The following is a 16,699-nucleotide window of genomic DNA, read 5'->3' on the forward strand; positions in this document are numbered from 1 at the left end:
AACTCTAATATCAACCCTAAAACAATGTAGATAGACTCCCCTTAAGAACCTGCCCCCTAGATTCAGCTGTGGAGTACTTCAATGAAACATTCCTTAGAATTCTTAAGAACATCATTTCTACCAGGATAATTCATAACAAAGCAAATTATTCTCAGTGGCTCTCCAAAGAAAGTAAAACCCTCCTAAAACTAAGGAACAAAGCCTGGGACCTATGGAACACTAACAGATCTTACTCAAATCGCCTAGAATTTCAAAAACTCAGGAGTAAGGCTAAAACCAAAATAAAACAAGATAAAAGAAATTATTACCACTCTGTAAGGCAGCCATCAAAGAAATCCTCAAAAAGTTTGGTCAGCAGTTAACAAAATACTTTGACCAGGACAAACAACAACCGTACCTCCATACACTTCTAATAATCTTACTAGCACTGTAGAACAATTCAATAAATACTTTACTGAAAGTATTCTAAAACTCTCAAGAAACAACACCCCCAGTCAGTCATTTATACTCGCCATAATCAACAATAAAACACTTCCTTCTCCTTCCAACCCATCCCAATTTCTACTATTCAAATACTACTTAAAAAAATTAAAGCCCTCAACAATAGCAGCTGACAAACTACCAGCCAACTTCCTTAAAATAGCATCAGAAGCAATCACTTACCCTGTCTCCATTGTCATCAGCCGTTCCATCTCTGAACAACATGTTTCACAGATTTGGAAAATATCACATATAATCCCTCTACACAGGGGCAGAACCTTAACTGAACTCTCAAGTTATGGATCCATAGCCATCCTACCCCACTATCTACAATTCTTGAAAAATGTATTCACTTACAACTTTTCTACTATCTTACAACAAACAATCTGTTAACTATTTCTCAGTAGGGATTTAGACCCAATTATAGCACAACAGCCTTATTCCATTTCACTGATACCATTAATTGCCACAGAAACAAAGGAAACATAGTCTTAACAGTCTTTCTAGACATGTCTAAAGCCTTCTATACCGTATCTCATCCCAAGATATTATCCACTTTCACTGACCTAAACCTTAGTCCCTCTGCCATTAACTGGTTCCAAAGCTATTTAACAGGACACCAACAAGCGGTGAAATGGTTGCAAGAGCTTTCCCCCGTCACACTAGGAGTACCAGAAGTATCCATATTAGGCCCTCTTCTATTCAGTCTATTTACCAATAACCTTAGCAAAGCCACTTTTTCAGCCACCTTGATCCAATATGCAGACAATTCAACACTTATAAATGCTGCCCTCAACATACAAAAGCTCCAAGACATTGCACAAAGAGCCTTTACTGCTGTCAGAATTTGGATAACTGATGCTCAACTCATTCTAAAGCCTAGTAAAACCAAACTTATGATCATTCAACCCACCAGAGCCTCTGACCCCCCTGCCACTTTCTTAATTGCTGCTTCTAATAACACAGTAATTACACCAGATGCACAATCTAAACTACTGGGAGTAGTAATTGATAACAATATGAGATTTGATCAACACATAGCACAAACTGTTAAAAGGGTACATAAAAAACTTGGAGCCCTTTATAGAAATAAATCAATGCCTAACAAATAGTACTATACTATCCATTGCTGGAACCCATCTGTTCTCCACCCTCCTCTACGCCTCCCCTATACTCACTAATCTAAGGAAAACAGATCTTGAAAAGCTTGATATATATTATAACAAGATAGCAAAGTTCACGACTGACTCTAAGTATAATATATACAACTGTCTCTCTCACTAAAACTGGTTAGAACTTTCCCACACACTTGCTCATAATCAACTGACAATGTCTCACAAAATGCTTTACCATCCTCATAAGACACCGGCCATTCAAAACATAATAACACTCTATACCACCAGCCGCTCACTTCGTTCTACCAATAAAACCTTACTAACAGTTACCAAAACTAAAAACACTGTAGGAGATTTACTTTTACTACAGCCATGTAGCAAAAATGTGGAGTTCACAACCAGACTCTATCAGATCAGTAAAATCACCACCAGCTTTAAAAAAAAAAATCAAAAATCACTTGACACACATCTGGCTCTGCTCATGAAATGGACCAGGATAATACTACCTCCCACACCCCACTACATTGCACTAGTGTATTTTAATTCTAATAACTCCTGAAGGAACTTTAGGCTATAAACTAAAAAATATTGTTACCTACTACTGCAACATATCTATAACCCACTAAACTACTGCTAGAATTTCTTCATTCTCTTTACATTCCACCCTGCCTCTACTACTAAACATACTATTATGCTTCAAGCAATATTTTGTAAACATTGTATAACTTTGTTCTATAAAAATGTAACCAAATAATGACCGTCTCTGTTTTATGACGCAACTCTATTTACTGTAATTTATATACAGTCATTTTACTGTATGTGGAGCTTTTCTCCCTGGGCTTCCGCTGAAAATGGGTATCTGCCCAGTCTGACATTCCCGGTAAACAAATGTAAATAAACTAACAATAAATAAGTAAAATCACAATATGGTGTTGGATTGGTGGTATAGCTATAATTCTTGCATTTTTCAGTGTGCACATAGGCTTTATTTCACAGTTGTTAGTGGACTAGCTGAGCAATCGCTAATATGACTAATTTATTTATTTAAAGTCGTTAACCAGGGTCTACCACTAATCCCAATGGACCTACAAATTATTCTAGACATTTTGTTATAAAAATATGTTTAGACAATAAAATAATGTTTACAGGTGCTCATGCTATTGCACAGAGTAAAACAACTGACATGATTGTTTGTACCCAGATGAGTGTAATTGTACGATTGTAAAAGATGTATGACTGTCAGTGCTGTGTAAACAGATACAAATGCTTTGAAACATTGATATTTGAATGTGCTTAGTTAACAAGTATGGATTTGGAAGGTGTTTATGTTGATATGTTTAATGAATCTAATAATTAGAACAGCATGAGAGTATGGTATGTATTCTGTTTAACATGTGGTAAGATGACAGATTATCTGGCAATGGTAAGGTGGGCACTCTTACGACAGTTGGATATATATGGCAAGGCTGCAAGTCTGCAATGCAATTTAGTTGGTAAATATTATGAAAAATGTTTACAACTGACCATGCATGTGGTACAAAGATCCTGCATTCCTATATACAATGTATTTAAAACTGTGTTAATATTATAGTGTTATGTGTGGGTTTTTTGGAAGTGCCTTTCTTATTGTTGATACACCTAGCCACCAGATAATGCTATTCTTGAAAGATGCTGGTAACAGTGTGACTTTTTCAGACCATGCAGAAGTTTAAAAACATTTGTACTTATTTAACTTTGCCTTAGTTATGGGATATAATTGACTAGGTATGATTATAAGTGTATACAATCTTGAATGAATGGTGAAAGCCATGTTACATTTTCTTGATGACAATGAATGAACTCTGTTTAAGTGGTTAGTATGTTTATTATATAGAGCATGATTTGTAAACTTATTTGACTAGTTTAATTGGGAGTGCTTTTTATGGACTGCGTTTTTGTTTAGGGGTAAGGTGTAAGTGTTTCATAAAAGGAGGTATATGTTAAAGAATGGTTGAGTACTATATACAGTATGAAAGCTTTGTTGTTCTGAGATGCCTCTATATTTTGGCAGGAAGTTGGATTTATTTGCAGGTGTTAAGATGCTATACTATATTTGGCTGATATTGGCTAGTTGACTGAAGGGTCTAAGGTATTGTTTAGAGAGAATTTTTTCTGACTTAAGTTTTATACTGCATATGAGTGGTTAGAGTGGAATAGGTGTGGCTCATTCTTTTTTATGTTACAACAGATGTCATTGAACAACATTCTGGGTATAAATATATCTATGATTTTAACAAAGTAATTTTTATTTTAAGTTAATATAAAGATTATGTAACTTAAATTTTGGTATTCTCAATGCAATATATGGAAATAGTAGTACTGGACATGTCATGGGGCAAGAGTTACTTAATGGTGGTGATTGGTGATCCTGTATAGTAGGTTAACTGTAGTGATATGATTTTGATGGTACCATTTGCAAACATCAAACATATAGAGTACAGCTGGAGTAAATAGTGGGCCATTAGAATAAAATAGTAACTGTAGATGTTTCACAGTGGGTTGGTCAGAACCTATATGATATGGGATATCATTACAACTGAAGAAAGGGTTTATGCAGTGCATGAAATTTTAAAAGGTGGACTAGTATTAGCAAAGGTGAAGAATGTACCTGAATTAGTTTAAATGATTTTTGAGTAAGGATGCTGTGAGAAGCAGGGGAACATTATATGTAGGTAAAGAGTGATGGTGTGTATGTAATAGTGATGCAGGGAACAATGTGCTGGATGAGGACAAAAAACAAATGAAAACATTTATATGACACTGTAAGTCAAATTGCCACAACTCTGGCTGATGATCAGTTCCACTGAGACTTACTAAGTTACAACTCGATGGAGACCAAACTAACTGAAATTAATGTGTTGGAACTCTACCCAATGAAAAAATAAAGCAAAGTGCTTTTTGTTGAGTAGCAATACCCCCTGCATCCTCATTTTGGGGACAATCCCCAACACTCTCCAAACTTGTATACACCAAGTCCACAGTTGCACAGACAAAAATAAAGAGGAAAAATCCCTAAAACAAAGGAATCACTACCAATGCACACTTAGAATTCACATTGACAGTGATTTCCCAAGGGAAACAATGAATGGAAAGTTCAACACTGGGGAGTCAAACTTGTCAGACCGATTCATCATTCACTTAGAACTCTAAAGTTGTAGGGAAGCTGACAAGATCATGTTGTCATTTTGTAAATACATTGAACATATGCTAGTTTTGTTCACATGTTGCAATTTATTCTTTGATAATGTTTTAATTTACTCTGATTACTGAATATGTACTTGTTTTAAAATTATGTTTTTTCAATGAGAAGACACTATATTTGCTATCACTAAGTGTAACTAAGGTCCCTGATTTTGTTTTTATAGTTATATATTACTGTGAGTTGCTTGACAAGATAATGGATATCAAGCATAAGACTACTAACTAACTATCATAGATACCATATAAATAAATAAATAAATTAGTATGTATATGTGAAATAAGCTGCAATACATTATTGTGTGACGAAAGCATAACTAGATCTCTTCCAAGTATGCCACAGCCTAGGCTTCTTAAGCTTTATTTGTTACATCCCTGACTTAGTGGGTGGATCTGAGATTATGCAGTCAGAGACTCTATGTATCATTTCTGGTTATTTTTTAAAATGCATAATGAACTTTTTTAGCAAAATTAGTAACACTGACACATGCACAGGGGGACACTGCACTACTCAAAAGTGCTATTACTTTGGTGTACAAATTAATGTACAACTCCACAAATCCTGACTAGACTTCCCAGTCTTTGGTACAATGTTTTTGTCTTGATCACAGTCAAACATTAGTGGTCTGCCCAGTCAGAAAGAGGTTACTCTTGGTGTGGAGGTAATCAGTGTGTGTGAAAGTGAATGACATGTACTGTCAATTCATTACAGTTATATGATCTGCAATATAACTTGCTAAAAGCATATGTGTGTGTTAAACAAGCTAAAATACATTGCCATTTACTTCACTTGTTCACAGCTAAATGTCAGGGATGTGTCAAATCAGAAAGTGGTTATCCTTAATGGATGACAGCAGAGAGGAAGTCTTAAGTTTGAAGGCATTGATAGCTACTGTCAACTGATTACAATTAAATGGTCTTTGAGCTGTCTTGGCAGAGTGTGTGCATGTAAAAAAAACTAAACTGTAATTTCTAGGTATAACTTCCTTAATTGTATAGCAAATATTGTATAAGTATCCAGTCAACTGACTTAGTAGCTACTACTATCACTAGGTTGCTGTTAAATGAGTGCCAGTATGACTTGCCAAGTATGGTATATCTTTTGTAAGGAGTGTGTAGGAAAATGAATGTTTGACTAAAATGTGGTGTTTGTGAAAATATGCAGCATTGCTTTATAGTGATTAGTATATATGTGCAAGTGTTTGTGGGTTAGGGTTAGAGTATGGGTTAGGTAAGGGGATAGTTTTAGTGTTGTGCCTGTTTGGTGTTGTGTGTGTTCTGTGTCCTTTTGTCTTGGGTACTAGTACTGTTTTGGAAAGGTTTTTTAGTAAAGCCATGTGCAGGGTTGAGGTTAATGTTAGAAAAAGGTTAAGAAGGGTTATCACATATAAGTGTGGTGATACAGGGGGTCCTTCACATAGATTTATGCCTGGTGGATTTGTCCACATAGTGTTAACTTCACTTTGCACAAAAGTGTTTCTTCATAAATCCTGCTCATTATGTGGGATGCAACTCATGCTTTGGAATTGATGATTACTTGTTTTTGGCTGTATCACTTTTCAGACTTGAGAAAAATATACTTCAAACATTGCTTGCTTCTCTCTACTCAATCTGTTAATATTATATGGTGTAAATCTTTTTTATAGTTCTTTATACTGAGTTTGTACTTCTGGGCTATGTCTGAAAATGGTCACTGGCATCTGTGCTCATCCTGGATTAAGAAATACAAACTGATGAATAAATGAGTGAATTGAATTGAATAGATAAACAAAATTAAGCTTGTGAGATATTTTTCTTGACCTGTTCTTTCAATAGAACTACAGAATAATGTATTGTATGTGGGGAATACTTAAAATAAAGGCTTTCAGATGCAAACTGGAAGTAGTACTTCCTATACTTATAAGACTGTTTGAAAGCTAAAAGTCAATGTCCAGATTCACACTCTCCAGCACCAAAATGGCTGACAGAATTTAAAAATTGATTAATCTGCATTAGACAAATATTGTTCCTCTAGCATATTTCTCTCAGTAGCCCCATTATATTAAACAGTCATTATAAACTGATAATAAAACTATTTATAAAAATGTTGCTCTTAAAAGCTACAAGTGTTTCTAGCTGTTGCATGTAAATATCTCCTGTGCATTCTAACCCCGGCCCCATGGTAGCAGAAATCAAATGAACTTGTCTACATAACAGTGCCAGAAGTATGTATAACAAGGTTGACATTCTCCATATCTGGTCAATTTTCTGTAATGACATAGCTCAACTAGCATGGAGTTATGGCTGCGGCCCTATAACAGTGACTCTGAGATAGTTTATTTTGGCTATGAAAGTACTAGAAAGGCACCATTGATTTTGCTGTCATTGATTGCAATTTTCTACCTGATTATAACTTCTCTACTCATCGGCCAACTATGACTTGCTAACACCTCATTTTACTATCAGCCAAGATAAACAACTGTAAATGATTAGTGCTTGTCTGTATCTATGTGCCTACAAATTCTACCAAGGATGCAACCAAGCCATATTTTTCCTGGCTAATGTATGACATTTAAGGTGAACAACTGGTTTTAGGAGATTGACTTAGGGACCTCTTACGCTAACTATGATTCTGTAAAATTCTGGAACAAAACCAGCACTGGCCTTCATAGAAACATTGATTGGAATGAAGCTACTGCTGGCTGTTCCCAATTACAAATTGGGTTGTATAATGGTTCAGCTGATCAAGTCCCCACCAGTGTGGATAATACTGAAACAGGCAAAGTATAGGGAGAGTTGCCAGATGCTTTAAGTAACTACGTTCCAACATTTGCTGATTGGAAGGTCCAGACTACAGCTATTAGTATGTTTTCCTGTGTGAGGAATGCAATAGTTTATTGCCTCTAAATTCATGCAAACACTTAAAGAAATGAACTGGACTGCTCTGCACATTCATGGTCTTGATGCTGGTGTTAACTAATTTAATGGTACTTTTCTCTGACTATTTAATTCCTTTGTCAACTATGGTGTACAAGAGCAAGATCTTCGTCACTACTGTGGGTTACTAAGAACATTAGAAACTGAAGGGCACAGTGGGACATAGCTTGGAAGCAGCATCATTAGTTTAGAAATGCAGATTATCTTTCTAAGTTTAGGGAGATTAGAAATAAAGTCAAACTAATACTACACAACAGCAAAAAGACATATTTTCATGATAATCAGTTTATGTATCAATACAAACCCAGCTAATTCTGGAAAAGATAAACTTTCTTACTCCTGGCAGAACAAAGGCACACAGCCCTTATAGTTAGGACTCTCCTCTCAGGATCACAAGGTAGTTCTGTACATATTTCATGTTAGCTGTAATAGCTGTAGCATCTGACTCCAAGAAATATCAAAGTGCTCTAAATTTCTGATACTCTGGTTTTAATTTCTGTTCTGTACCTGTTAGTTTCATCAAGAAATTGTTTTACAAATTAAAGTGATTGTCTTTGGTTCTAGGCATGGTTGGGGTAATGATTTGGGTAGAATTAGGTTTGGTGTAATAACACCAGTATAGTAAGTTGCCAAATCTATGTGACAAATTTTCAGTGTTAAAATGATAAAGTTTGCTTTTATAAATCAAAGGGCCTTAATGGGTCTAATTGTATATCTTAAAAGGAATACAGGTAATGTATCTCTGCGGTGTTTGCACTTATTGAACACTTTCTTTTACATTTATAACTTTCATTGTAACCCATGGCTGTAATCATTTTGTTAACTTGTTTGGTCCCCAGACTGTCTTACATCAGCCAGAATGAATGTAATGGATTCCAAGGTAGGTTGGCCTGCACTTGTGCATGCACTTCAGGGAGCTTCATCTGCCTATTGTATATCTGACATGTCCATTCCCCTCAAGGCTAAAGTCTGAGCAAGAATGTAGTACATCTATTGCAGGGATTTATTTATTTTGTATTTATTGCATTTATTTACCGGGAAAGTCCACTGGGTCTAAAAGAGCTCATTTTCAGTGAAGGCCCGGGGAGAAAAGCTCCAATAAGAACACAGATACAGAAAATATATAAACATTAATTGGTGCAGAAGTAGAAACAGTGTTACAGATAGTAAATACAGTGACATATACATAAAAGCAGGAATCTAGTTTGTTTGATTACAGTAATATATACAGAAAATATACATTAAAGCAGAATTCAATGAATTCAATCAGAGAGGTATAAACAAAGATATATTAATTAGTGCTGTACCAGTACCAACAAGTGAAGATAAAAATGAAAATATATATGGATAAAGTATCATCAGCCACTAGTAGCAAAAGACATAAGGGTTTAGTAATTGTGTAAGGAGAGTGAAGAGGTCAGGTTATAGAGCAGGAACATAGCCAGGAAGAGCTGAGATGATTTTTTTCAGTATTTGTTTAAAGGTGGCAGTGCTGCCTGTGTTTCTTCTAGAAGGTGGAAGTGAGTTCCATAGTTTGATGATGGTGAAGGAATAGAGGAGTTGACCAGCAGGTAAGGTGGGCTTATCTACTTTTAGAAGTAGATGATTTTCTGACCTTAGATGCCTGCTGGGATGGTATTTGGCAAGTAGAGTTAAGAGAGAAGGACAGTTTGTGGGTCTGTAGATTATTTTGTGCACTGTAGTTAGTTGGGTGAATGAGAGATGGTGGGGAAGTTCCAGTCACCCTAATTGTTTCAGTGACTTACAGTGGTGGGATGAGAATTTGGCCTTGCTGGCAAATTTTGCTATTCTGTTGTAACACATATCAAGTTTGGATTTTGTAGAATTTTGGATATTAGTGAGGAGAGGGGCACCATAAAGGAGAGAGGGTAATAAAAAGGTAGTTGCAAGGGTTTGTCTAGTAGAGAGGCTAAGAAAGTGTTGGTGCCTGTAGAGCATGCCAAGCATTTGGTGTTTTTTTTTTGATGTTATTGTTTACGTGTAGGTCAAAGTTAAGGTTTTCATCTGTAATAATGCCTAGTAATTTAGTGTGTGGGATAACTTCTATAGTGGTATTGTCTTGGGCTTGTATAGTGAAGAGTTTTTTTATCAAAAGGAGTGGTTTTCCTAGGAGTAAAATTTACTAATTTTGTTTTTTTTTATATTTAGGGCAAGATGATTGTTAAGCATCCACGATTCAGTAGAGGTGAGGGCATTCTTGGTAGTTTGCTGGAGTTCAGAGCTGGATTGAATAGGTTACTTTGTTGTATCAGTTGTTCCATTTCACCAAAGAGATGAGTGTAATGTCTACAGAGGTAGGTTGGCCTACAGCTGAGTAGGAACTTATTCCCACTACTGGATCTGCTACCCTACTTTGTTGCAGCCACCCACCCGATATTCCTGGTTTCCTGCAGGAATGCCCGTACTGCAAGACTGTCATTTGGTTTTCTTCCATTTTGGTGTGGGTGAGTCAGTACTTGCTACTCATTTTGCCTCCCTGAAATAGCTCATATACCATCTTGTCTGCTATTTGCCTGCTTTCTGTATTATTTGACCTGCTGAGATTTAACTGATTGTTTATCTGTTTTGCTAACTGAAATGCACAGAAAGGTGACATCATATCCATGTATGAATACAGCAATTACAACAAAGTTTGTTTTGCCCCATTTCCTTCAGCTTTTATATCCAAATTCATCAGAAGCACTAAGAACACCCTACCCCCAGAACAGAATTAGTAATCCTTATTTCCAGTACAGCATTACAAATGGCTAAACTGTATTTATTAGTAGGCATATCTAAAGAGTGCAAGTTGATTGGTAACATGTCAACAGACACATTTTAAGTATTATCAAAAGTGCTTTGGCAAATTTGTGTTTGACTTCTAGGAAGAAAACAAGTCAGAGTTTAAGTACTAGCTATATCAACAATCTCTGTGAGCAGTCATAACATGTTTTGGGGTCAAGTGTCTTCGTAAGTAAAGAAGCATGTCAGACATCTGCTGATGTGGTTATTGAAATTTTGCATGAGCCTAATTTAAAGTTATATTTTTGTTTTCTGCAGAAGACAAACTGCTGCTGGGCAGGGTATATACCACTGTGTTAGGGAGTGCCTTTGCAAAACTACATGTCTAATTTAAGAAAACCATCCCAGTGCTGCTTGTTCCCGTGCAGACAACAATACTGTACTGGCTAACTCCTTAACATGGATTTAAAGGCTTTTGTCTTCCTAATCTTACCAGCTAAACTGGTTTTATTTCAATATAATAAAAAATAATAAAATAAACAGGGAAGACAGACGATAGTGCATCCTGCAGAGATCCCTTCAACATCAAAATATTTGGCATAAATGAAACCTACTAATCTAACCAGCTAATAGCACTATATATAGTTTCATTCTCTACTAACTCAAAAGTAACTATCTGATCCCTTAATGGGATAACCTCTGTCTAATGCAGAAGTTTTATACTACAGAATTATAGTATTATGAGTACTTTCCAGAGCCAAGTCTTAAAAAGACTAGCTACATGGAAATTTAAAAAAGGCAGATGTTTGTATCAACTTATCTATGCTGTGGTCTGTCTGTCTTAACAGAATCTTTTTTTTCCATAGATATTTGTAATTATTGTAGTATATATTGTAGTTTGTAGTAAACACTGTAGTGATTATTGTTATATGAATTATCTAGCTTTTAACTCTCTAGAGATCTACTACTACCAGCCCAATGCATACAACTACTCATGGAGCTCCACTCTAAAACTGGAAAAAAGATAAACCTGTTTCATACTTCTGTAGCAGGTGATCTGACCATAACAAGGCTTCCAGAGGTAATCCCCCTAAGTGCTGCTATAGTCCAGTCTCACAAAAAGGATGTTATTTATAAACTGTCCCTAAAGTACTTGGTTCATATTTTCTTTCTCTCCGTGGATGTTTACGGATGTCAGTCTGTAAGTAATTTAACTAAGAACAGAATTTAAAACTGTCCCTGACTTTTTTCTCTAATAATATTTACTTGCTGTGTATGAGACAGCATTTGCTAAATTCATTCCTGCATTTAAAAGATGGAAAAACACTTTGGTCTTCTTTTTTTATTTTGTAATTAGTAGTACGTGGAGTAGCTAAAACTCCATGCATTACAAAGAGATATGATCATGTCTCACCCATCATAGCCAATTATTATGTGTTCTGAACATAGATGCCAAGATTCACATTTCAAGCTTTGCTGTCAAGGAGAATTTCATGGCATCCATGTCTCGGACACTTAATAATATGGTTATGATTGGAGACACAATCATAACCCTCTATATTATTCTAAAATGTTGATTGCGCTGTATTCCATGTCCTTGGGCTATGTCAGAAATAGTTCCTAGTCAATCAGTGCATTACCTGGTAAACAAAAACAAGCAAACAAACAAACAAACAAATTATTATCTACCTGCCAATGCCACTGAACAGGCACCCAATCAAAAATTAAATAATTTTTTCTTCGTAGGATGAACTCAGACGAAGACTATTGAAGATCACATATAAGAATTTTCTGCTTCTGCCATCAGAGCAGAAATAAAACACATTACACTGAATCTATTTTTGGAAATTTTTGTCACCTACACAAGGTAAAACTATTTATAAATGCTCACATTTGGAAGTCCCAAGCTAATTAATATAGCTCAGGAGGAGCTGTCATGTGTGATGTTCTCCAGATGCACATATGTCCAAACTCCTAATACAGTAGTATCTTACAGCCTAGTTTCAAATAATCTCTGTTTTTTATAACTATAATGTTTCCCAGCTGCACTGGCTGGAATTGTTAGTCCTGATGCATTAAACACCCAGTAAGGTAAATAGTCTATCCTTGCAGAGACGGAAATCAATCTAAAATAAAGGCTGTGTTTGCCTCATTCAGAAATAATGCACTGAAGGTTTTGCACCATGACATGGGGTTATGGTTGAATATGTTTTATTTCCCATTATGTACAAAAATCATTGAACTAAGCGCCAAGGTGGAAACAAGCAGGCTGCTGCCTAGTCAGATTATGAGCAAAACAAAGTGCAGTTTCTCCTGTTCCAAAGGCTAAAGGGAAATAGGATGGCATTCCTGTCATCCCCCAACATGTTTATGCATGGAAGTATTACTCTGGAGAATTCTGTCATTCAAAGAAATTACAAGACTACTTTTAATGATAGTTTAAAAAAACTGCCAAATGCTGTAGACATTTACAACAATATGTCTATTTAAAAATGTGTTGTAATTAGTAAGACACTCTGTATCTTACACAGAAGGGTGGAGGAAGGGTTAGCTTCTTATCATGTGTAATATTCTTGTGTTTTTCTTCTTAACACGAACATGAATTTACAGTGATTGCACAATCTAATCTTTGTAGTTCACTTTTGCTCTTTATAATGAAGTATTCTGTGCTCCTCAAAATCAACACCATTGTAACTATATTTCCAAATCGGACTGCCAAGGACATTTGCTTGCTGTAATAATGTTAAATTGCAGGTGCATATCTGAGAAGCCCAGAAGATTACACTTCTTATACGGAAAGCTTGCACATATGTGAAGTGCACACAGGTGGTAATAATGCGTGCAATATAATGTACAATCTCAGTCTAAACAAAGGCTGAAAAAAATGATTGATTTTCATTTTGCAAACATAAATTTGGATCTAAGCCAAAGGCTTAAGGATCCCTTATTTAGGAAGCTTCAGCTGGAAGCATAGTTAATGAAAAACTTTTGGATTTATCTTTTTTCACTGGTTCTTCTCTGGGAGTATAACTAAAGACTGCAGTATTACATGATGCTAATATGTGATTTACTTAAGCGTGTACTACTGTTTTCTCATTTTTAATCCTCTCACTTTTGCTTTCTAGGTATGGTTCAAGAACCGCAGGGCCAAATGGAGGAAACGAGAAAGAAATCAACAAGCTGAGCTTTGCAAGAATGGCTTTGGGGCACAGTTCAATGGACTAATGCAGCCATATGATGAAATGTACCCAGGTTACTCATACAACAATTGGGCTACCAAAGGCCTTACTACCAGCCCTTTGTCAGCAAAGAGCTTTCCCTTTTTCAACTCCATGAATGTCAGCCCCCTCTCCACTCAGCCAATGTTTTCTCCATCCAATTCCATCTCATCTATGACCATGCCTTCTTCTATGGTGCCCTCAGCTGTCACTGGAGTGCCAGGGTCCAGCCTGAACAACTTGGGAAACATCAACAATCTTAACAGCCCAACCCTTAATTCGGCTGTGTCAGCCAGTGCTTGCCCATATGCTTCTACTGCCAGCCCCTATATGTATAGGGACACTTGTAACTCCAGCTTAGCAAGCCTCCGACTCAAAGCCAAGCAGCATGCAAATTTTGCTTACCCAGCAGTGCAGAATCCATCTACCAATCTGAGTCCTTGTCAGTATGCTATGGACAGGCCTGTATGAGTCCTCATTGATGAATGACTTAATAATATCTGCAATGGATGATCTGTGTATGTATGCTTTGGGGAAAAGGCCACTATAAAGTGTCAACAGACAGATGACATAACTCAGTATAAATGGTTTGTTCTGACTGCAATGAACTGTTCAAAAAGAAAACAAGACAGATACTGAGCTATGGATAAGAAAGACCACTTTACCTATGATTCCTTGCTGACTTCAGCTACCACCCCTCTTCCCTCCCTCCCTCCTTTCCTTCCTTCCTTCCTTCCTTCCCTCCATCCTTCCTTCCTTCCTTCCTTCCTTCCTTCCCTCCATCCTTCCTTCCTTCCTTCCTTCCTTCCTTCCTTAATTCTTTCCTTCCTTCCTCCCTCCCTCCCTCCCTCCTTTCTTTCTTTCTTTCTTTCTTTCTTTCTTTCTTTCTTTCTTTCTTTCTTTCTTTCTCCTTCTTTCCTCCCTCCCTCCCTCCCTCCTTTCTTTCTTTCTCCTTCTTTCCTTCCTTCCTTCCTTCCTCCCCCCCTCCCTCCCTCCCTCCTTCCTTCCTTCCTTCCTTCCTTCCTTCCTTTCTTTCTTTCTCCTTCTTTCCTTCCTCCCTCCCTCCTTTCTTTCTTTGTTTCTTTCTCCTTCTTTCCTTCCTTCCTCCCTCCCTCCTTTCTTTCTTTCTCCTTCTTTCCTTCCTTCCATCCTTCCTCCCTCCCTTCCTTCCCTCATTTCTTTCCCTTTCTTCTCTCTTTTGCTTCCTATCACACAGTATGTAAATGTATCAACAGGAACTACACAACTGTTGTAAACTACTTCTTCAGATCAGAATGGGGCTTATCACTGTTCTGGATGTGATCTTAAAAGCCTACTAAAGAAAGACTTTATTATGCATTCTGTGGCCAAGAGAAGAAGGATGAAGCATTCAACGTAGCATAAAAGAAAAAAAAAAAAACCACATTGCTGTTACAGCCTAATCCTGTCCCTTGGACTGTGAGTTGTAATGTATAGGATTACATGGATGTACATATATATATTATATATAAATTGAAATTTTGTTTTGTTTTGTATGTGGAATAATCTATAATGTAGAGTTCTGCAATAATAATAATGCATGCCCTACAGTGCAAGAATGTTACATCTTGTTTATTTTCATCTCTACTTAGTCATTTAAAGCTTTTATTAAACATTTTCCCTTTTGGAACTATATGTCAGTAGCAGTCTTCCCATTCCTTTTCTAGCCAATCCCATTTTTTAGTTTTGGTTTTAAAATAAAATGAAGTTGAAATATCATTCTGCATTTTTGTTTGTTTGCCTGCTGAGCATTTTGTTACAACCAGATAAGGTTTTTGCATGCATTGGTCACAGTGTTGTTTACACTTAGCCTAGTGTTTTAACACTCACATTAGTCACCATGGTACACAATGCATAATCATAGCCTACTTGGGAAACTACGTGTTCCATACTGTTGACTGAGTATCTTTATGCTGACTTAAGCTGTAGAAAAGTTATGTTTATTCGATAACCTACCCTTAGGATGTGAGACCTCAGACTTGGTTTGCTATAGTAGGATAGGGTATTTGTTCCTACTTCACCCATGCCTTTAAATTGGACCATTTTTGTTTCAAAATTTTTTGAGAAGTGATCTGCCACATTATAATGATTCAATTAAACATACTATAACTGTTTCTGAAAGTTGTAAGGTTTCTAAAATGTTGTGGTCCCTTCCACCTCTGAATTTACCACTGGCTTTCTTGACGCATGTTGCTGGAAAATCATAAGGGATGGAGCACAGGAGAGTACTGATTACAGTGTATTTCTTATGAACAAATTATTTATACTGGTGGATGGTGGTGGGATTAATGCATTGTAATTCATAAATTGTGTGAATAGTAGTCTGAATGGAGTGAAGCATTGCAGGTGTTACAGATGACTTTTGCTGTGGTAGAGGAGATGTTTGTTCATCCACTTATGTGACCACTAATGTTTAAAAATAGAAATGTTGCTTGATTCCTTTTTCTTAGCTACAAAATTCCAAATTCTTAGTAATGTGCATATATACTCATGCCTTTTTATCTATCTATCTATCTATCTATCTATCTATCTATCTATCTATCTATCTATCTATCTATCTATCTGTCTCTCTCTCTCTGTATGTGTGTGTAGGGTGTGTACGTATGTGTGTGTGTGTGTGTGTGTGTGTGTGTGTATATATATATATATATATATATATATATATATATATATATATATATATATGGGTCTAGGACTATTCACTGAAAGCACATTTCACTGAAACACATTTGACTGTGCACAATTCACTGAAAACACAATTCAATGAAACACATTTCACCGAAAGTTATATATGGCCTTTTCCCCACCATAGTGCCACCCTGGAGTTAGTATATATAGTAAGGTGGTGTGTGGGGGCACTGCCCCCCACATTGGGGGTGTGTGTGGGGTATAGCCCCCTATCAATTTTAAATAGTTTGAACTATATACATGGATAAATTCCAATAAATTACTCTTTTCTGAATGTAATATATA

At 36.4% G+C, this 16,699-nt stretch overlaps 1 protein-coding gene across 3 annotated transcripts in view; it reads left to right on the top strand.

Annotated features, from left to right (window-relative positions):
- The window catches only part of LOC122788953 (pituitary homeobox 3), a 517,519-nt gene extending 503,040 nt beyond the window's left edge, over positions 1 to 14,479 (top strand). For all 3 annotated transcript variants that reach the window (XM_044056002.1, XM_044056001.1, XM_044056003.1), the window contains one exon: positions 13,616 to 14,479. In XM_044056002.1, coding sequence (XP_043911937.1) covers positions 13,616 to 14,179 — 564 coding nt within the window. In that variant the 3' untranslated portion in view covers positions 14,180 to 14,479. The remainder of the gene's footprint in view (positions 1 to 13,615) is intronic.
- The last annotated feature ends 2,220 nt before the right edge of the window (positions 14,480 to 16,699 follow it).

Source organism: Protopterus annectens, chromosome 14.part0 (assembly GCF_019279795.1).
Source record: "Protopterus annectens isolate FY-2018-M chromosome 14.part0, PAN1.0, whole genome shotgun sequence".
NCBI classification, from domain to species: domain Eukaryota; kingdom Metazoa; phylum Chordata; order Ceratodontiformes; family Protopteridae; genus Protopterus; species Protopterus annectens.